We start from the raw sequence: 23,758 nt of genomic DNA, 5'->3' as shown, positions 1-23,758 counted from the left end.
TTAGGGCAACATTGTCTTCGTGCCTGTAGCCAGGAACACCCTCCACAAACCTGGCTATGATCAAGCTTTCTTAGTTGTATGTTTTCATTGGCAATGGAATAGAATTAATCTTCAATCAAGGTACACTGTTCTTGGAACAATTCCTTGTTCAGCCCAACTTAGTCTGAGTCAGCTCTGGGGGAAAAAAGTATTAGCCTTGGTCAGGAAGGGTTTCCTTGAACTGTGCTTTTAGTGCTTGTTTTAAAAGAGATTGATAGGAAATGCAACAATGCATGATAGGCCCCTCTCTCACTGAGATTGACGCATGGTTTTGGTAGCTAATGAAAGCAAATATAGTTTGCATAAAAACCAAAAACACGTGGGGAAGCTATCCAACATTCATCAGAAACTCATTTATTCCTGTTGTGGGTCATGGAGATCTGGAGCTTTTGGGAGGCAAATGTTAAAGCACAGTTGTTGTTAAGCAGTGCCTAAAAGGTCTAATTCCTTATCTGAAAAAGAACATAAGAAACATTAGCATTGAGAGTGTTTTTTTTCATGCTAGTGTTATAATGTCTTTTGTATATTAATACTTCATTGCTGTTTAAATTTAAGATTTTTTGGATCTTTGGTCAACTGTCCCTCTTTGACACCATAGAATGATGAATGGGGAGAATTGACATAACATCACTTTATTAGCCCTGTACAATTCCTTGCATTAGGAATTTGTCTTTTTCGCATACCCCAGCTTGCTCCCCATGAGACGCAGGCACACAGACAGGGAGAGAGAAGCTTGGAGTCAGAGCACAGGGTCAGCCATTGTACAGCGCCCCTGGAGCAGTTGGGGGGTTAAGGCCTTGCTCAGGGGCCCAATGGAGTAGGATTCTTCTGCTGGTTGCGGGATTTGAACCGGCAACCTTCCAGCCACAGACACAGATCCTTAGTCACAGAGCCACCCCTCTGCCCACGTGTACAGTAGAATAAGGATCCAAAAAACTCCTGGTAAAAGTCAGATGAACCAGGATTTATTCACCATCAGGCTTGCTTCCAACAGTCTTGGAACATACTTTCCACAACAATATTGGTCACTATGCAAGTAGAAAATGAACAATAACCTTCATGATCTTTTAATTGAGACCTTTTAAAGGCCTCAATCATCCCCCTAACAATCTGTTAATCTAATGATCTGTTAAGAGTTTCCAATCTCCTGGAATTTATTGTTTGTGCGAGATGTGAAAGCAAGGTCATGTTATCAATGACTGCAGCGTAGAAATAAAGAAAAGACAGACACAACTGCTGAAATACTGTTCCAACCAAACATATTATATTAACAACACTGGAGCAAATAAATATTTCCAAGATGAATTCCTGAGGCTTCAGCAATATTTACTGTAGGTCCTCTTGCCACACTACAACAGCTCCAACCCTTGCCTGCTGCTTTGATGATATCGGTTGCAGTTATTGGACTTTTCCTTTATTGAGGATTGACTTTTCTCTTTTTTCTGTGAGTAGAAGAGTTCATCGGGAATAACGACGCCAAAGAATGAAATGCATCTGATGATGTTTAATTGGGGTAGCTGGAATAGATGGGGCAATGGTGAATTGGTTGTCATCCCTTGCCAACATTGGTTAAGTACTTCAATTTTGTAAGCTTTGAAATTGCATTAAGCATATGACTGAAGCAAAATCACTATAAGGGGTAATTTGGGATGAATCTCTTAAACCTACAGTAGGATTAGCCTTGCAGAATACAGCTTTTTACATGTAATTTGTATGCAAATTCATGTATAGGCAGGCAGCAACAAAAATGCATGAAGAATCAAAGTGGGAAATTCAACAAGGTCAAATCTGGAATGGCATGCACCTGTTCTACGCTTTGGGAACTAGTTACAGGGCTTATAGCATGCTGGTGCTTTCTTTGTGTGGCATCTTACTCAATATGGCTTGACTTCCTAACAATTATGAAGGGGAAAGGCAAGGCAAAAAAGTACCTAAATTAGAGATTTTGAAGTTAAGGGATGGGATGACGCTGCCCAGTTTGGCATGTATACAGTATATAGCAAGAATCTTTAATTCCTGCAATTACAGATGGAAGGTTATTCGTGAAAGCTATGCATCTGTTCAGTTCCCTGCCTTTTATTATTATTAAATTCTATTTGATCTGTTATGTATACTTTACAGTACTGAATTTGCCGTTTTCATTATGCATTGAACTACATGCATACTAATAAATTTCGTAAGTGGGTGTTCTGACTATATGCATAATGTCAGGATCTGAACGACTGTGTAAAACAAGTCTGCTGTATTTCTCTAATGAGAGTTCAATCAATCAAAGTTTATCAAATGCACAGCAATACAGCATGCAGCAGTAGTTGCTGGCAATGAAAGCTCTCTTCTATGAGCTCACCGAGGGGGGGTGATAAATATAACAAAATTAAGGTTACATAATGTAATAGAAATTGAATAAAATAAACCCAGACAAAACTCAATATAAATAGAGCTGCTATGTGTCCAGGGCGTATGTGATATATTATGTCCAAGTAGTGCAGTATGCAGAATATGGTGAAAACTGTATGTCCATGTAACTTGCTAAAGGAGCTGCATGTTGGCTATTTAGCAGTCTTATTGCCTGGAAGTAGAAGCTGTTCCGTAATCTGTTGGACTTGGACCATATGCTTCGGTACCGTTTACCGGACGGTAGGAGAGAAAATAGTTTGTGACTGGGGTCCTTGAGAATGGACCTGGACTTCTTAAGATTTCTTAAGTTCCTCATCAACAGCAACTTGGCATTTGACACCGAAAATGAAATTAATCGCAAACAGAGCTACTGGACTTGACAGATCTATGTGTTTTGGATGTTTTCTAACCTGCCCTGTTCTTTTGTTCTCCTACTGTATGTTTTATACCTTTGCTTCTTTCCTCTCTCGCCCCCACAATATACTTTTCGTTGTGGAGTAAACTTTTACTTGCTCCTTTACAAGCAACGCATGCTGATGCAGCTCCGTTCTCAATAACGGCAATATTGTTGTGTTCCCATACATAATTATAAAGCCCTTTTTAACAGCTCCCCCCCACACACACACAAATGCATTTGATTTTTTACTAGTAAGTTACAATTTGTGTGACATAATGCTAGCAGGGTTTAAAACAGGTCTTCACATGCATCAATTATTGCTGCAGCCAGAAGAAACACTGAATAATCCTGGTGTAAGGCAAACCCATGTTGAGCTATGAAGTGAGTCTTACTGCTCTGATGTAAGAAGAAAAGGAACCTACGTAAAAAGCTTTAACAAGTTCTGTCTGCAGCAAAGCACTTTTTCAAAAGTATAATATGTAGTTTTGCATGTTGTTCAATGATTAAATCAATACGTGTCATGTTGGAGCAGAAATGGAAATTCACCTTTGTGGACAGACAAAGTGAGTATTCACTCTTTAAACTATTATCTCTATAACACTTGGTTTGGTTCAACGTCTTTTGCTGGTGGTGCTCATTGCATAAAAATGGAAATTGGTTAATTTTCTTTGTATTGCTCAATGGTAGACTCTCCACTTACTTGAAGAGATCATATTAGAAGGCAAGGAAGCGCTTGTACTATGGCATACCATGCTAAAAGCTGAGTAATGCACTATAAGACAGATGGGAATCATCATAAAAGCACAGAGTAGTAATCGGTTAACATGGTAAAAAGTTAATGCACAACAAGTGATATTTGCAAGAGCAGTTTAGATTTGTCATTTTGAAATTTTATAAAGCTAGTAAGATTTGGCCAATAGTTGTGGCAAATGCTAATTAGATTGTTAGTAATAAAAAAATAGAGTTCTGTAGAGTAATCACATGCTAGTAAAAGTTGTTGACAGTGCTAAATGTTGTAAGCACATTACAGAAGTACTGCATGTTGTTAAATTAGAATTAATACATGACCAGAGCCATTTGAATAGGATGGGTTAATTTAGATACAAATTGATAAGTTCTCTTTTTAGTGCCATCCCGTGCAAAAGTTTGATGTCCCTCAATTATAATTTTGGAATTCCCAAAGGCTGCACCTTTTGTTTCTTGGTAGCAAAACTTTCCTTTTGAAAGGAAAACCTGGAATACTAATGAGTAACCTCTGAACACTATAGTATGAATATGTTAAAAATAAATCCACGCTCTTTACTGTAGTGGCACATCTTGAAAAAATTCAAAACTTCAGCAACAGGAGATTCAGTCTCTGTGCCAAATGTGTACTGCTAGTTTTCTTTATTTTCCTTGATAACTGATTGTATAGGATTAATCCGCAAATGGTGTTTTATCAATCACCATCCTTTGCTATTAATCATGAACAACATATTGCTTTGTTTGTACCATATTCCAAGCTCCTTGTATAAAGATATTAAAAATGCATTTCTGTGATCTAAAGAGGTCCATACATGTGTACAACATAATTGTACATTTTTATGTACTGTGTAAATTTTGTGGTTTTGAATGATGAATAATAACTTTTAAACTCGTAAAAAGATTCCTAATTTCCCTAATTTGCATGCTGGTTCCACAGGTGTTAGTTCTTTCTGAATGTCTTTATGCATAAAGCAACATCTGTCTGCCCTTGCTTGCTTTAGAAGCTGGAATAATGCTAATATTAAAGATTGAAAAATGCCTAATTCATGTTATCTGAGTCACTGTTTCATTTATCACTGGCCCAGCTCTGTCACCAACACAATAAAATTCCACAATTATAAAAGTTGTGTGGTTGTCAGTATTTTTACACAAACAACTAATAACTTAAAATGAATACAGCCATAAATCAGCAAGCAGAGACTGAGAAGTCATTGTGTTCATTGAAATGTTTAGTGCTGGGTGAACACAGGTTTGAGCTGTCTCTGGCCGGATGTGCTGTAATGAAACAGCCAAGAGCAGCTGAAGGTCCCATCCTAATCCCTGTGTGCAGTGATGTCACCTTTGTAATCCCTGCTGGTCCCCACCCGTGATCTGCAATTCCTTTTACTGAATTACTTTATCTCTGTTAGCTGATATCACATTTTTTGTTGGATTGGATATTTTCATTCAGCTTTTTGCTTGTGCAACATTCAGAAAGTAACATTTCCACAATAGTTGTAGACATTAATTGTGTGTAATATCAGCCTTGGTTTCTGTAGATTAGTGTGTTGCTTTTGTGACGAACGAGATTGTATTCTGGCTTTTTGTATTTTTGTTTACAAGGCCATTCAAATGATAAATACTAACATCCTTTATGCATTTGAAATGGTAATATTAGCTTCCTTATACAGATATTGTATATCGAGGTCACTGGACATTAAGAAAATACAGACATTTAGAGTAACGTGAACCCTGAGCTGGTGACCTTCATTCATCATCTTGACCACTGAAGCATCTGCTAGCTTGTAAGCCTTCTTTGTGTATAATATTACAGAAGACTAAAATGTTCCCTCTGGGGAAGGCAGTCTCAAACATGAAAGACGGTCTTGTTGTCAGGAAACAAAATAAATATTCTGCTGTAATGCGATGAGCCTGTACATTGCACAAGTTGCACAAGAGAAGACTTTGAAGATCAAGTCTGCTACTGCTGAGAATGATGACCCTGAAATAAATTATTAAACATCCAATTAACAAGTGTATATGAGTTCTAAAGGTAGAAAACAGCAAAATCCCAGCCAGCAGCAATTAACTTTTTCTTTCCTCATAGGTGTGCTGTCTTATGTAAACATTGAGGTTTACGGTCTTCATTTTCCTTCATTTAGTAATGTGAGAAAGTAATATACTGTAACTGAAGAGATTCATCAAGAAGTGATGCACCCAGTGTAGGCAAATATGGTTTAATATACGTTTGAAGTACACTTATGGATTATTGCTGAACTTAATGCTTGATTTCCCCCCCATCTTGAACAAAACGATACACTGTTTTGCATTTTAAATGTATAATATTAGGATGAAGAAATGTGTTCATTGTGTAGTACAGACCTACACAATTTCGTAGCTTTTTATTGCAATCATTTAGGAAAATTACCATCTTATTTGGCAACTGCAAATATCTGTATCTATAAACTGTTTTCTATTTTTTCATTTCAGTGGTATAAAAAAAAGCCCAAACGGCCTTTAGACATACCTATAGATTTTTGTACCTTGTCTAACTCTCAAACCTGACACTTACGACTAAAGTGTTGAAAATGTTGTGTAGGTATCTGTGCATGACATGGTAAGTTACTGTGGCTAACCAAGGAAAATGCTTTCTGCTAAATGAGATCATTATTCTAGACATGGAAAGTCTGAGGGTGTCACCAGTGTGATGTTCAGACATGCTAAGCGTGCCTAAAAAAAGGTGTTTAGAGCAAGAAGTCGGCACAGAGAATGTCCTTTGATATAAAACTGAAAAACGTATTGTGGCCTTCAAGCTATCGGAATTCAATTTTTAAGATGTTTTGCTAAACTGTGTATAGGCCATTGCTACAGTAAAGTGTCCTGCAGTTCTTTTCAGTATAGTCATTGAAGAGGGAAAAGAGATGGTATTTCTTTTGCAGATTCTTTTTCTTAAGGCTTCATATTCCCTACAAACCTTAGAATTAAAATGTAGTGTAAGGGAATGGATTGCACAAGATGCTTCTTAGAGTGGACGCCTGGTGCTACAAGGATTTGATTTCATAGAAAGGAGCTGTTCTACATGCATCATTCCTATCCTGGTTATTATTGCAACTACTAGTTTGCAAGTAGCTTGGTGGTTCTGTCAATTCTTCAGTAAGTCAGATGCAGTTTTCAAGTTCTAGAAACCCTTTTATGCAATTGCTTCAGAGTCTGATACACAAATAAGGCAAAGACCGGTAGTACAGTTCATGGTTTTGCAATAACCAGTCCTGGAGACCTCCACCTACCCACCTGATGGTTTTTGTTCCAGCCAAGCTCTGTTACAACATTCAACATAATAATAGCATTCATTTTAACTATTTGTGTTTTCAGCTATTAGACACACCGGACATTGTTTTCTAACTATTGCATCTCATAAGCAAAGAAACAACTTGCAGATTTTCCAATTTAGTAACTTCAATTAAGGCTTAAGTTAAAATGGAAACTTTCAGGGTTATAGCTGAACCTTTCTATCCTTGAACAGGGCAAGAGACCTGATTCAAGTCTTAAAAAAAAAACAATCCTCAAAGCCATTGTCCAGGTCCAGCAGTTTGCCTTAGTGGTCACAAGTGGAAACTACTTTTTAAGTCTGAAAATAGGAGAGACTTTACACAATGCATTATGAGTGCACACCAAGTTGAGTTCCTTTTAAGAAACGGAAAAGATCCTCAGATTAATTAACCAACTAATGTCCTCTCATTTGTAACTGTTATTGTAATTTGTGGAGTCTTTATATCCCAGCCATCTACATTGGGGAAACAGGAAGGAGACTTACAGACCGCTTCAGAGAACGTTAGGGCTGTGAAGATTAAAAATCTCCCCAAGCCCATTGTTTCTCATTTTCACATTCCGATGGCCATAATCACACTAATCTTTTTTCGTTTATGTTCTCGAAGATGGTTTTCTGAACCCATACATCAGAAAGACTACAGAAACTAAAATGATCCTGCAGCTAGGATCACACCTTCCCCCTTCTCTCAATGACAGACTACTTTTCTTCTAAATTCTCTCTATTCATTGTAGATTTCATTTCGCACCTCTCTTCACCTATCCTGACTTCACACTTCCTGATTGGCCACTCTGTCCCCTGCTCCTGCCTTCTGCCCCTCCTCTCTCCCAGTTTTTGCTCTCCTGTGCTACATTAGATAGATGGATAATACTTTATTAATCCCGTAGGGAAATTGATGTTACAGTACAGCAGTCCAGCCCAAGACAAGCAAAACAGACATCAGAATAGTTATAAAACAAAAGACAAACAAGATAAATAAAAATAAATAAGTACATAGGTGTGTGCAAAATGTGCTGATCATAGTCACTGTAAAAACAATAAAATATGTGCAAAATATGCATAGGTTTATACAGGCTGATTGTCCAAAAAGTACAATGGAGTAAACATGCTGTCCATAGAGGAGCAAATGAAGGGCTAAAAGTCCTAGCCTAGGGCAGCATTATACACCATGACAGCCGCCGGGAGGAAAGACCTGGGGAAACGTTCCCTTGAACACCGTAGCTGGAACAGTCTATTGCTAAATGTGCTCCGCTGCCCAGTAACAGTCCCATGAAGCGGATGAGAGGTGTTGTTCATGATGGCTGTGAGCTTGGTCAGCATTCTCCTCTCAGCCACCACCTCCATGGGGGCAAGGCTCAGCACAGTGCCAGCCTTCTTGATGAGTTTATTGAGCCTATTTGCATCTTTTGTCATGATGCTGCTGCCCCAGCACACCACAGTGTAGAAGATGGCCAAAGATTACCTTTGCCTCCTGCCCCATCTTTCTCACACCTGAAGAAGGCTCCATGGCTGAAACATTGTTTTCCTTCTTCTCTTTTCAGCATGACATAAACCTATTACTTGTTCCTTTGCGGCCTATGCATGCTGAGGCAGCTACCCACCTGAAATACTTTATATCTAATGGTGATTTAATATATTGCATGTCACCCAGAGACATGAGTGGTTTATATTCATTTTGCAAACATGGTGGCAGAAAACGTTTTCTCTTTGAAAGAATGCTGGATTGAAGCAATATTTGTACTGCCTCAGTTTTAAGAGTTCTCTACACTGTGGTGTTCAATGATTAACAATTTAAACACCTTTTTACAAATTTGTAGCTGTCTAGTTTAAATTAACTGCTTTTGTAAGTAACTTTTCACCACAAATCATACAATGCACAACATCCACCCCTGAAGTGAAGTACAGACCCATGGAGCTATTATGCCCCAGCAACCCCATTACACAACAGATTGGGTAGAGAAGGGAGAACCTGCTTGAGAATTTAGGAAGAAATGCAGGGAAGACTTCTACTTTAATAAGCAGTGATGAGGAGTCTTTAATGATTAAAGTCAGGACCTCAGATGAACAGGATAGCATCTCCTCCAGCACACTGTCCCCAGTCAACATACCAAAGGTTTGGCTTGAACATTCTGGTCTAGAAGAAAGAGTGCCACCTAGTGGTCCACCCACACCACTGACATTAGCAAACTGGGTTTTCTCTGAAGTTTTCTATTCAAGTACTGATCTGACTCGATTACAGATGGAGCAAAGAGGTGACAATGAAACTGTTTCATGATATCCAGGGGTAGCTCACATGTGTGCATCTTTGGTGAATTTCCTTATGAAACGTTGGAGGAAATGTGGATCCTTTCATTTGAAAAGAAGTTGTCTTAAAGTACAACAGATAAATGATAGGTAATAGAATATCAGCAGCTATTCTGAAGGCTGATATTTAGAGTGCAGGAATTCCATGGGTTTGGGAGTTTCTCTTATGGTTAGGGGCTAGTAAAAACACTGCATAACATGCAGTAACAGCTGCTGTGCAGGTGTTAATGCTTTGTATTACATATGAGTTTGTTTAATAGCTTGTTAAAAGTAATAAATGTAAAAACCTCTGTTTGAACACATTTCCTAACAAATGATGTTTACAAAGCTTAGGTAATGTGATATGTATATAATTTAATTTAGAAGTATGTTTGCAAAGATACTTCTGAGAGTGACTGCCTCAAAATCAAAGACTTTAGGGTACATTGCTGTTTCTGGTTTATATTCTGTATCATAGGAGGTAGGGGATATACAGTAATATGCAGTTCTCTTTTTTTTTCTTGGTCCTTTTTCCTTCACAAACAGTTCAATTATCATGTGCAATTAATTTCTATTCCCTAAAGGCTCTGGTGGTCTTTCCTGTCCTTTCCTGTCCAAAAGAATGTAGGGCTGTTGCAGTGTTGGGTGGTTGTTGCTATCTGGAATGCATTCCAAGAGGGTTCCCCTTAGGGTAGAAAAGCATGACACCATACTGGGCTCATTGTCAAGGGCTCTTAACAGAGTTCCCTGGTGCTTGGGACTGGCCTGGGCAAGCATAGATTGTGTATGGGGAATCCCATCTCCCCTCCAGGGTAAAAACTCTCTCAAGGAAAGCTGTATTTCTTTAAGAGCATAGTAACTACCCATTTGAAAATATGCACAAGACCACAGTGACTATTTTTATTTTGGGAAATGTGAAAAATTCCAAAAGGCTAATCTGTAAATATCCACATTTGAAAATACTCCTCTATCTTAACATAACCATGTATTTACAGGGATGATTTATTTTGTAAGTATGTAGCACTTGTTGACGGGTATAATTGAGAATGAGGTATTAACAAGCATTATTTTTTCAATATTTTCTCTGAATTAAAGATACTAATGTTTTCATCTCCAATTTTGGTGTTTTTCTCCTTTTTGTAAAAAAAAACTATCACATTGAACATTAATGAACAGGACTACACAAGCTGTGCCTCAAAAATGTGGAAATTTTCTATGAAATTCAAAGTCAGTCTCCGATTATTTCAGAGCAACTGATCAGGGAAAGCTATTTGGTATGAGAATTCATGCTTTCACTATCAACAATGAATTCACCCATGCATTCTTTTGCATGTAAAGGGTCATCTGTTCCAATTCTGGCAGAATGGGTTCCAAAAGATCACAGGGAATTCCAATGTCTAACAGTGACATCATAAAAGGCTAAAGTAAATACAAGACAAGGAGTTCCACAACAGATATTTCCATCAGGATCATTTTTCTTTTATTTCCCCGGAAAAAAAAAATAATTCTCAGAAGATGAATGGGGATTGTGTTTTCTTGTGTCTGAGTGAATTGCAATAAATTACAAAATCTTTAGCCTTTTCTGAACTACTTTAAATAGTTTCCAGAGCACAAATTTGTTCTGTTTCCGTGGCAACAAGAATAAGCTAGCTGGCCTTAGTGTTTGCAGAAATACCAGTAAAAACACTTGTGAACTTTCCTCCAAAGAAAGCATACTTGTTTCTTAATTTGTATGTACACAATATCAGTCTGCATTATCAGAATTGTTTAAGAACTGTTCCTCTGCTATTGAAGAGGTAAGTAAACAATTTAATGTTTGCAAATTATTCTGGACCAAACCGAATTCTAGTAATTATAGTAATTGACAGTAAATTAATACTTAAAGACATCTACAAAACTATCTGGGACATTTCCATTTTGGTTTGCAATGCTGTAACATCAGGTTTCATACTAAAGAAGAAATATTCATTTTATATGATCGTTTTGTCTTTGTTTGGAATCCTGCTGGCATGTTTTCTCAGAAAACTTGGTATTGTTAATTATTCTGAACTGCAGTACTCAAGTTTGGAAAAATTGGATTTCCTGAAGGACGTAGGTCAGGTTGTACACTGAATCATATCAGACATCTGTGCCTAAACATATTGTAAACATGAGCTGTTTTTTCTCAGTGGTTTGTATAAACTAGTTTAAAAACAGCTTCTTAGCCATAATTTATTCCTGCTGGCTAGTATGAGTCATATGTGCATTAGGTACATTTAACGGTTTCCTGTTTATATAGTATTAACACCTACTTTCCACTTTATATGTAAATTTGTTATTTTCCTTTTTACCATGTATAGTCAAATTGTGCTTTTAACCAAACCGTTTAACATTTCACTTGTTTACAAGAGCAGGCTACAAATATTTTTTCCCCTGTATGATAAGATAAAAGTAATGACTGAAAACAGGTGTATTACTGTTGGTGAAGCTCTGGTGTATTTATGGATAATATTTGAGTTTGGATTATGTTAGTATACTGATATTTATTTGGAAACAATCAAGTGATTGACAGTGCTCCACTGAGTGAATACTTTATAAACTGATGGGGAACAAAATGCAACATCTCCTCCTCCCTACTCTGGCCCTCCCGTCTGCATGGAACAGGCTGAAGAGTACTGTAACTCATCCGTGAAGAGGACCTGATGCCACTGCTGACGAGTCCATCGGAGCCTCAGTCTGGCCCAAGCCAGTCGGGTGTGATGTCTAGGAGGTTGCCATGCTCTAAGGCCAGCAGCATGGAGCCTCACTGTCCTCTCACTGATGCGGGCATCGTGTCTGCTGGCAGCAGTATGGGTGACAGATATGAAACAATCTCTCAGATGGACCAGTCTGTGTCGGTCCTGCTCTGGTGTGGTTACTCGAGGGCGACCGGATCTTGGGTGGTCATCTGTCCTGCTGGTCTGCTTGAACCTTCTCTGCAGTCGGACGCAGTGGTTGCCTTGCTTCTGGTGACATTCAAGGCATTATGGAATGCACAGAAAACTGACTAAGTGTGGCCTTTTTCTTGCAGTGACCTACAGTAAGCTTTGAATTAAGGCCTTTTTAATGGTGGACCAGATCAGGCATTGTTCCACCTAGACCTCGTTGGGTAAAAGTGCTCCTAACGAGTTTGTGTGATTGGCAAGTTGCAATGCCTAACTGCACAAGCTGTATTGCTGGTCGATGGGCTTAAAACAAATTGACAACTTTTTGTGAAAGTACATAAGCTATAACTGTAGTTTTCTCATTCCATAATGTTCCATTTCTTTTTTCCATCAGTATACTTAGGGACGTTTAAGAGCAAAACAAGTTAATCCCATCTAGTGTTATCCCACACTAGTATGTAGGTTGATTGCTATTAGTTTATTGACCTAAGGATTTCATCTGGTTGATTCTTGAAAGAAGCTAGAGTATGTGCATCAAGCAAATGGATGAGTAGCTTTTTCCAGACGTCCACAACTCTGTGTAAAGATGCCTCCTGTTGTCAGTTTTAAATGCATGGGCCACTAGATTCTGGTCGAGACCCTTTGTTTCATATTTTGCTGTTGATTCCGATTTATTCTCTTGAATAAAATAGAAATTAAATGTTTGATGCATATCTTTAAAGCCAGGATGTTTCACTGCACTCTCTTCTTTGGACTTATTCCAGAAATGCAATCTTTAGAATTTACAGTATAATGGATGGTTTACTTGTGCAGTGTACAGTTTGAATGTAAAAGCCCACACTTTAAGCTTTCCACTTTTAATTGTGTCCTATTTTTTTAAGTTTGTCCAGAATGCCTAGAGGAGGAAAGTAATGTGAACATGAACACCTGAGTCTTTCATACTGTAGATCCTTCAAGCTCAATATTTCCTATCTTATTTGTAGTATTGAATTAATATAAATTAAACATCATCTGTCAAGTATTTGCTCTGTCTTGAAAATTGTCTAAATTGTCTGGTCTTTCTGAAATGTCCTTTCCAATGTTTTGTAAATGTCCTTTTCTGTAGTGTTCACTAATCCACCTGGTGGGCATCATCTGCAGACCTCACTAGATTACTAGCTATATCAGCTTCTAGATCATCGATGTAAATTAGGAAAATCTGTGGTCCTGTTACAGATGCCTGTGGTATACTGTCTGTACTCTCCTTTTCCTATCAATTAACTATTTCTCAATCAATATATGTATTATCTGGGGTGACTGCTGCTTGAAATTTTAGAATTAATCTTTTTTACTGAACTATTATCAGTTCATTGTTATTAGCTTTCTGCAAATCTAAACATACTACATTATATGATTTGTTCGCCTCCTGTATCCTTTTCCAGCAAGTTAGTCAAGAAAGCAAAGGGTTAACATTGACAAAAAGTGGGAGGTCAAGCTGTGTATTGCTTTTATTAGCAGCAAACTACAGTAAGTTGCTGAATGTAACAAAACTGTACAATGTTTCTCTCATGAAGTACAAGGACTACTGGATAGATCAGATGGATGGATTGCAATGAACATCTTTTGAGGTTAGTGTTTTTAAAAGCAAGCCAAAAATTTAATGGCTTGTGAGAATGTGAGTAATAGCTGTTGATGACTGCATACTTTATAAACACAAAGCTGAGTTAGGTACATAAAACTGTTGTTTGTGAAATGAGCTAATTCATGTTTACATTTCCATACTAGATTTGGAAAAGGTTGGACCCAAAATGGAGCATTAAACAGACAAGTGCAGGTTTTCACTTAATTTTCAAAATTTAGCTCTTTACTGTGAAATCTGTCACTTCTCGTCTACACGTGTAATTGTGGGTTGGATGCAGTGCTCTGAGTGGTACACAGTGCAAAATGACAAAGCAAGGAAGCATGGGGAACATTAAAAACAAGTGCAAAAGCACAACCTTGTTCTTATTCCATCCATCCTTTTTCAATCTGCCTTTCTTAGAAACCGTGTCTGCAGATATGTTCATTGCAATTCACCTGATCAATAAAGGAGATAATTGTGTCCTAAAGGACACACAAGAACTCCAAAGAGTAACAAAAAACACTGAAAAATTGGAACATCCATGAACTAACAATAACACATCTGGAATTTATTTTATTGTTTACGATAGTTGGCTATCTGGATGGGAGCTACGTGAACTTTTCTTTTGGGGAAAAAGTAGCCTTATGAACAGGAAGCATGCAACTAATGTATTTTCTAGTTTTAATAGCTCAGTTAAAACTTTAAATTCCTGGCAGGCTCTCTGCTTTGTAAATCCTTTTAGTCAGTCCATTGGAAGGCACACTGTGTAGGATGTGTATGTAGATATGGCTCTCAAAGGTTTCTTATATATCCTGCTTATTTGATTGAATTCCAAAATAGACTGCATAATCCTTGGGAGGCTTTCTACTGCGGCAGAAGGAGAGCTCTTGGAAGGTGAAATAGAAGCAAAATGCAATTTACAGACCTGACAATGTTAGAAGTTCTTTTCTTGGCCCCTGTAATTGTATTAGATTATTTTCCAAGGCCCAGCCTCAGATGATTGCTGCCGGCATATTGGCCAGATGAAGTTAAAGGTTTTTTTTAAATTCTGTTGTAGACTTTGATTAAGTTTCCTTTATTTTTGTTCTTAAAACTAATTTGTTTACATTTTAAAACCATACCAGCTAATTCAGGAGATGTATTAGAATATGTTTTCACTAAGTGTCTTCATTTCTTAACTCCCAATACGCATTTATGAGGTGTTATGTTGGGGAGCTTTCGTGGAAAAAAAAAATGGTGGGAAGGCCAATAACTTTGAGGTCTATCATCATTCTGGGTCATGTTTTCCATAGAGCCCGAGTCTGATTGTTAACAAAATTCTGAGATTGGGTGATATTTTAATAAGAAACAGGCTGTGCAGAAAGATGCACTTAGAATTGTTTTTATGTGAAGCCCCAACAGACACAAGCGCACTGCTTTGCTGTCACAGTGCTGATAATAGATCTTCATTGAGGATTCTGTAATACTGGAGATGCATTATTTACAATTGCATTTCCATGGAATGGGTTCTGTGAAAATAGCAATTCAAGTCTGAGAATTTCAAAACCTCTCAACTTGCATGAATTGTGCCTTTGAAACAGATTGTTTTAAACTCTTAGAAATCAGAAAGTTTATACTGTTCTAATACTACAAAAAAAGTGGTCTGAAAAACATTTACTGTGTTTAGTGTCATTTATAAGGAAATACTCTTCCTCTTTTTTTAAATTAGAGCAGGATATGTACAGTAGGCACTTGTTTTAGGTTTGCCGGGTTGCCTTCCTGATTTTATCTATTTTTCTTTTTTATATTTCAAACTCAGTCTCAAATGGGTAAATATTCCATCTGAATAGTTCTGGAGCAGTCAAGACGGTAGGTTTTAAAGGTTTTAGAATGCAGGCCTGATAGCTGAATAACTGCTGCAGAACGTCTCGCAGAGGTCAGAGATGCAGCAATTACACCCTTGATAAACCTTTTAACTACAAATGATACCATTCTGATAAAATGTTTACCACCATTATGATAAAAGATATGATCTGTCTTTATCTCCATCTCAACATATATAAATATATTGGGTAGGTAGAGACACCCGGAGAATGCTCCACATCCAAAACCTTTTTTTTTTCTCCTTTCAGCATGGAATAAACCTGTTACCCATTCCTATATAAATATATTGCTATGTGTTCATGCAGTAGGGATTTTGTATTGAGTAAGTTACCTATATCTTGGTAATAAGCTACAATACATAACACTTAATTTGATACTTTTGCCACCTGTATGTAAGAACATGAAAAGTTAGATGTTCTTACTTAAAATGCTTAACAATCTATGCAGACAAAATAATAATAATAATTGCTTACACTTAGTAAATAGTTTAGTGGTTACAGAAATGAAAGCCAGGACATAATGATAATTGCTAACACTTACAGTATATAGCTCTTTTCTGGACACTCCACTCAAAGTGCTTTACAGGGGACTCCCTTCCACCACCACTAATGTGCAGCATCCACCTGGATGATGCGACGGCAGCCATAGTGCGCCAGAACACTCACCACACATCAGCTATTAGTGGGGAGGAGAGCAGAGTAATGAAGCCAATTCATAGATGGGGATTATTAGGAGGCCATGATTGGTAAGGGACGCCAGGGTTACACCCCTACTCTTTGAGAAACGCCCTGTGATTTTTTTAATGACCACAGAGTCAGGACCTCGGTTTTACATCTCAACCGAAGGATGGCACCTGTTCACAGTATAGTGTCCCCGTCACTATACTGGAGCATTAGGACCCACATAGACCGCAGGGAGTGGGACCAGCAGGGGGTGCTCAAACACCTCTTCCAGCAGCAACCTTAGTTTTTCCCAGGAGGTCTCCCATCCAGGTACTGACCAGGCTCACACCTGCTTAGCTTCAGTGGGTTGCCAGTTGTGAGTTGCAGGGTGATATGGCTGCTGGCGATGATACTTGACCACAATGTAAAATCAACCCAAATAATCTGCACTACTTAAAGCCTTTCATCTAATACCAACATTCTTTTGTCCCCCTTTTGCAACTTCTAGAAATGAAGAAGAACCCCTGGCACTCACCATGGGTTATTGCTCTTGCTGTCCTCATTGCTCTGGGAATCATCGCTTTAGTGACTACAGCTGTGGTACAGAACAAACCTCTTCCCAAGAAGTTTAAGGTAATCTGTTAGTCTCACTGATGTAGCATGGCTGCAGCTTATTTCCAAAAATGTTCTTTTTGCATTGAGTTTTGCATTTCAACAATGCCTTCTAATGCATATGACGCCAGATCTGTCAAACAGCTTCTCCATCTCATGTGCTCTATATTCAGGAGGCTGGGGTTATAATATACTGTAGGCAAGGATTTAAAACAAAATTATATATAATATATATTGGCAGATCAATGGTCAGGAGTAGGTTACGGTCTAGCGTCCTGGGTGCCTCACAGGCCTGTATGGTCAGTGGCCTTAACAATATGAGCAGACTAATGTAGCAGTACAGCATCTTCAAGTTATAAAAAAAATACTCGCTCTAAGTGGGCATAAAATTTCACCAAAATATGTAGAAGTCCGAATAATTTTCTTAGGTCTACAGTATATCATAGTTGATATGTACCAAGTATTCAGCTCTTACAGTATATAATGTTTGGGTATTTACTGGGACAATTATTAATTGTAGCAGTAAATCACAAAATTGATTCTTTTGATGGCTTTAGAATCCAACCATGCGATATAACTCAAACAACGCGCACGCACACAGGTACTAATACACGAGGATACATTTATTAATACATAGAATATGCATGTAAACCTAACAGATCTTATCGAGAGGGTTATCAGAATACAAAAGATATATATTCAGTCAGTTACAAAGAGTTACATATATCAAGAGGACATACGTTCAGTATATCATTCATTTAGACCGTTTCGTAAATGAACTTGGTTATAACTTCTACATTAGATACTCAAAACAAGTACATAACTCTTAGGAATTAAATTGATATCAACTGGTTGGGATAACAATTGAATTCTCGAGCAGTAATGCATTGAAGTTGAATACTCATCCAATCTCTGGGGATTCAGATCTCCTGCGGGCTCTCTGGCTCCGTGCCAGGCTGTGCTGTGCGGCTTGCGACGGTGCGCTGCTGATGCTCACTGACCGGCTAGTTAGTGTTGGCTTTAACTAGCAAAGTTTGCGCACAGGAGAAAAGATGACTGTGGGTCCCAGCAAGTCAGGAAAAGGACCGGTTCGTTCCTGATGAAGAGCTAGTTCTGAATAGTGATTCAGCTGTCCACAGTTCCGACCTGTTCATGAGGCTTGCTGCTGATGCTAACCTCGGGTGGATCCTCTGGTTACTCTCTGGCAACCTCTGCTCTCGACTCTTAGAACAAAGGAAAGTTCTGGCACTCGGACACACTGGCCGTTCCGTGGTTGTCCGGGCTGAGTCTCAGGATGGTCAGGAGGCATGCTGCGAGAATGTCCTGCCCTTGGGAGCCTTCTGCTCCTGGGCTGTCCCTTATCAAAAGAAAACATCTTTAAATCAGCCTGCATGAATAGTTTCTCTGTGGCTGCACCACAGAGATGAACAGAGAGATGAGGCCTCATTTGGGAAAGCACAGCAACACTTAATTCTGTCTTATTAACAAGCATTGCCGCTACACGTGGATGCTACAAAATGAATAGGAACCAATCTTGCTATGCTAAAAAATGCACCCACTATCTTGGAGAGGGCATTTTTAACCGAGGGGTTCTTTATACAAGAACTCAAAGTTTCTAACAACAACAGAAGAGAAATTTCTCTTAACAAGGTACAAATAGTCAACTTCACTTTGGTCTTTCTAGATTATCTGGATAAGGACTTCTCGCCTTCGTCCCTCCTGTCTCTTGCTTTTCTGTTTCTCTGTACTTGCTGTACTTGTTCTCTGTACTTGCCTGTTTTATTCAGTGTCCCTAGACTGTTGATGCCACTCTTAACCATTTACCAAGAACTTAATCAGCTAAGGTAAACCAAGGTTAATTTTACAATTGCTTGGATCTGTGAATCTTGGGTTGAACATTGCAGCAAAACATCTCCTTGCTTTGGAGGCCCCAGGGACTAGAAATGTTGACAATATCCAGGTGTTACCAATCCTATCTACATTCTTAAAGACACTTCAATAGTTGTAACAATAGTTGACATACTGTAGTTTTACTTTGAGTTGAAAGCTGTATTTGAGTGTTAACAGGAAAAAGGCTCATTGTAAATGGGTCTTAGACAGGGGAATAAAGTGGCAATAAATTGTTAAGAATGGTTTGTGTCAAACCTGACTCTCTGAAGTCTCCTAATTCTTATCTCTGGCACTATCTTAGACTCAGCCAACTCCTTGTATGACAGCATGAACAAATGTTTCATTGACTCATTGCTGTGTGAAAGTGTGCAGCTGTGGTTCTGACAGTTTTGGTAAATGTTTACTCTTTTCTCTGTCCTTCCTTAGTATGGTATTGTCTTGGATGCTGGATCTTCTCACACTTCCTTATACATCTATGAGTGGCCAGCGGAGAAACAGAATGACACAGGAGTGGTTAAACAGCTACACGTCTGTCATGTACAAGGTATAGCCAGGCTGTTAAGAAATGGCTTTCCTGGGCCAAAAGGTCTTTCTGCATCTTGTCTTGGAGATTTTCTGAACGCACAAACCTGCATGGTTTCTTAAAACACACAACAATTTAATCCAGGGTTAGAGACAGTTTGACATTCCTAGCTATTTAGAAGAGTTCTTTCTATACACATTGACAGTTTTGTTACAATAATACAGTAATAAAACCACAAGCATCATGGACATTTTTTTAATTTTTTTCACTAATGATACTGATCATCCACAAACACGTATCAAAGCAACCAATACTGTCCTTTCTTAAAAAGTCATATTACAATTATAATAATTGCTAAGACATTATACGTATTAAACAAATAACATTGTATAAAGTTATGCTCTTGCATTTACACTTTTTTGTTTGAATTTCAGTGTTGGAACTAGTTCTTATTTTGATATGATACAATTTTAATGTATTGTAATGCAGGAATGTACACATAGTATGAAGTGTTAAAAAAAGATATGCACATGGATGTGTTGTGCCATGTCCTTATTTTCATTTTTTCATTTTTTATTGCATGCTCAAAAAAAATCTAACGCCTCATTTGTATGAAATTTATAAGTACTTAAAAGTACAAGAATTATGTATTGGAACCTTATGGATTTTGCAAGTGAACACTGCAATTAATCCCTTTCCAATAGGGGCATTTGAAATTAAATCAAGTGAATCATTATTTTTTTTTCCTTTCGCTTGAAATGAAAATTTAATTAGCGCTCTCCTTACAAATCTCAACAATACTCTTTTGATAATTTAAGCATTTACTCCAAAGCATATCTTTTAATGGCTTAAAAATATAAATGTTTATATATATTAAACGAGAAACTAAAATACATAACTAATTTAGATTTTATTTCCTATTATCAAACTAGTCTAGTTTCTAATGGCAGAAACAGACACGCAGGCCATGAGGGCCAGTTCTTCCAGAAGACGGTTACCTACCAGTATGTTTTTGGGCTGTGGAAGGAAACTGGAGAACCCAAAAGAATCTCATCCAAACACTTGGAGAACATATGACCTCCACAGGTCTGGAACTGATCCAGGGGTACCAGTGCTGTGAGGCACCAATCCGAACAGCTGTGCCACCATTATGATGTTAAATTGTGGTCCTCCAGGAAATTACTTGACCTCTAGTTTTCTCCTATCTCCCAAAAACTTGTAGAATAGATTTAATTGGCCAGTTTAAATTATCTATATGTGGAGTCTGGTCTCCATGTGGGATTATCAGTTCCCTCCAACCAGAGTAGTCCTGGTGCCTTCCTATCTTTTTTTCCTAGAAAAAGGTACATGTTTACATGTGAACATAATGGTATATTATATAAAATAACCCTTTCCATTGCATGACATTTAACAACAACACAAATAAAAATCTTAAAATACTTATACTGTCTTAGCATAAAACACACAATATAAAATAGTAATGATTTTAAATGAGCATAGTAGTCTAAAGCTTATAGAAATGTATTTTGAGTTCTGCTTGTTATGTCTTGGTATACATATTGCTGTCCAAAAACATAAGAGTCCTAGTTTCTGATGTAGAAAGAGACAGTGAGATAACCTACTCACTGTCTCTGTCTTTGCCCCGTCACACAGGCCCAGGTATCTCCAGCTACAGTACAGACCCAAAGAGAGCAGGAGCATCTCTTCAAGAATGTATGAATGAGGCAAAAGTAAAAATACCAGAAAGAAGACACAACGAAACACCAGTTTATCTAGGAGCCACTGCAGGCATGAGGTTGCTCAGGTATTTTATTTCCCACTATCAACTTCCAGATGTTGACCTAGAAAGTACTCCAGTTCACTCTGATGTACTCATTTAGCAGAATCCGTCTTTGATGGAAGCATGTTAAAAGAAAGGAAACATGTGCGAGCCCATTTCCTATCTATCAGGAAAATGTCACAAACCCAAAATATGGCTTTGCGGTGGATGAGATGTGCTATTGTATATGAAAATGTAGAAGTATGTCAAAGAAAAATATTCAGATGTGATATATATATTTTAAGGTCTTACAGTGCTGAATGAACAAACATACCCTATACAGTATTCATAATATTTGTGAATTTGCATAGTGTATATTTGTACGTTACTATGGTTACATGCTATGTAAAACAGACTAAGATCTACATAAAACCCCAAAAATCATTCTGTCAGTCAAAAAAGGTGTCTGAAAATCTAAGAAATATGCTTAGAAAAGAGTGTTTCAGTGGGAGCTCACCCGAGTACAAATATGTTTTCTGTGATACTGTATAAAAACAAAGGAATAGTAAATGAAGTAGTAAATATCTAATAGGTGGTGAAGATCACAGGCAGGCACCTGTTGCCTGAATCCACATCACGCACACCCATGCTACTTGTTAACCCAGTTTGGAACCACAAATCGATCTTTCCTTCCCTTTTGGGGTTAAGAAGTTCCCTCCTTCACTACACTGGAGAGCCTTTTGTACCATCAGCACACTTGCTTCATGGAGTCTTTCCTTGAATCACAGTTTTATCGCCTGAAAAAGTACAGTATCTTGAGACCATCACTCCTTCTTAACATTCAGAAAAAAGCAGCAGATTTACTCCAGACCAAGACAAAAAGGAAATGACGTGCACATATGAATTACCAGCCTAGTAGTTTTCCTTTGTCTCAGAATCACTCAGCCCAGTGCTAGTCATCAAAACAATGGAGATTCTTTTCAGAGAGACTTGAGCAGCAGTTAGTCATGTCTATAGTACATAGTGCAACTGCAACATGTCAAGTCTAATCATTTGAAGTAAATACAGAGATAAGTCTGGTGCAATGAGTTTTGCTCTGTTTTCTCTTGCAGAAAAGAAAATTCATCTGCCTCAGACAAAGTGCTCTCATCTGTTGCAAAATCCCTCCAGTCCTACCCCTTCCAGTACCATGGAGCACGGATCATCACAGGCCAGGAGGAGGGAGCGTATGGGTGGATAACCGTGAACTACCTGAGTGAAAAATTCAAACAGGTGCTTCATATGCCTTTATAAGAAGGACCGCATACTTTCTTAAGAAACCTGCGACGTTGGTGTGTCAAAAGAATCAGCTGCATAAAATGTTTACAACAGACAAAAGACCACAAGCCTACACAGTTCCACAGTTCATTTTAGAGAGTTATGTAAGTGTTAGAAATGCAACAAATTCTATTGCTTATAGTGCCTTTCATACAGTACACGTGTGTAAGAGCAAACAGAGGTTCAGTCCACTCTAAAAAGTAGACAAAGAAGAAAAACACAATTTAGGCTCTGATCCTTTTTTAATTGTTTGTGCCTTGGAGAAAATGTGAAACAACTCCATAGTTTTAAGGCAACTTCAAACACATGTTTCCTTACAACATTAAAGGTAGTGAAAGCTGGCTTGCCGTCCCTTCTTCTTGAGTTGTTCCTTAGCTCTAATTGTATTAGACCGCCCTCTGCCTGCCCTCCTTTCTGTCTTTCCTGCTTTCTCTTTCCTGCTTGCATGCTGGCCACATTCACATTCTCTTCACGTTCCCTTTCTTTCTGCATCCCTTTTTTCTGGACTTTCTCCTTTCATACCCTATACAAGCCTGCTTTACTCAAGTAAAGTGGCAATGAATTCCGGACTCTGGCTGTAGAAAACAGGGAAATATAATACTGTATGCTGTAGGAATTGCTAAACTCCCTTTTGCAAAGTTGATTTAATGTTTCTATTTTTTATAAAGAGTATGGAGCCTGTACTTAACATGTTCCAGTTTTATGAATGATGTCAAATTAACATTTGACGCATTTTGTATTCACTATTAATTTTACAATGCAGGCATTGTTCTTGGGAATAGATTTTGGACAATAACTGAAACATTTACACAACTGAGAACACTACAAAAATATAACACTGTTGTATGTCTCGATTGCTTACTTATAGAGTATCCTGAAAAATCCACTTTTTGCAGGTAGAGGGAAGCTCAGTTTGTTCATTACAGAATTGTAGCATATTCTAGGAATCAGGCAATTCAACTACAAAACAAGATGAATACTAATGAAATACTTGCTCAATTAAGATAATGGGGGATTCAGATTAAATTTAGAAATCCTGAACTACAAAATTGATTCTAAATGTCGTGGGAAGCGCTCTTACCATGACAGCATTGACGAAGTGAATTTTTCTTTCTAGAGAGGAAACTGACCAAACGATAATGCCTTCCTACACTCATGGGATGGATTGATTGAACTTGCTGGTCTGTCTCCTCAGGCGTGGCAGTTCTTCCAGACTCCAAGTACTATGGGAGCTCTGGATCTTGGTGGGGCCTCCACTCAGATCACCTTTGTTCCCCACGAGGAAGTTGTGTCCAAAGACAATGCCTTAGACTTTCGCCTTTATGGAAATGATTACAAGGTGTATACGCACAGCTTTCTTTGCTATGGCAAGGATCAGGCCCTCAAGGTCGTACTGGCTGAACAGCTGCAGGTGAGCTTAACTCAGAGTACAGCTTCTCATGAAGCAGGTCTATGGATGATA

General features: G+C 38.1%; 1 protein-coding gene across 3 annotated transcripts in view; it reads left to right on the top strand.

The window, feature by feature from the left end:
* The window catches only part of entpd1 (ectonucleoside triphosphate diphosphohydrolase 1), a 35,316-nt gene that overhangs the window by 5,722 nt on the left and 5,836 nt on the right, over positions 1-23,758 (top strand). The window contains exons 1-6 of one of the 3 annotated variants that reach the window (XM_088635767.1): positions 3,188-3,396; positions 16,704-16,828; positions 19,124-19,241; positions 20,874-21,024; positions 22,092-22,251; positions 23,492-23,707. In XM_088635767.1, coding sequence (XP_088491893.1) covers positions 3,333-3,396; positions 16,704-16,828; positions 19,124-19,241; positions 20,874-21,024; positions 22,092-22,251; positions 23,492-23,707 — 834 coding nt within the window. In that variant the 5' untranslated portion in view covers positions 3,188-3,332. Of the gene's footprint in view, positions 1-3,187; positions 3,397-10,752; positions 10,964-16,703; positions 16,829-19,123; positions 19,242-20,873; positions 21,025-22,091; positions 22,252-23,491; positions 23,708-23,758 lie in introns of those variants that run through there. The other 2 variants (XM_088635769.1, XM_088635768.1) reach the window with 2 other exon arrangements.

The sequence above is a fragment of the Lepisosteus platostomus genome, chromosome 6, assembly GCF_059453375.1.
Source record: "Lepisosteus platostomus isolate fLepPlt1 chromosome 6, fLepPlt1.hap1, whole genome shotgun sequence".
NCBI lineage: Eukaryota > Metazoa > Chordata > Actinopteri > Semionotiformes > Lepisosteidae > Lepisosteus > Lepisosteus platostomus.
This window is presented reverse-complemented; position numbering and strand designations above follow the sequence as displayed.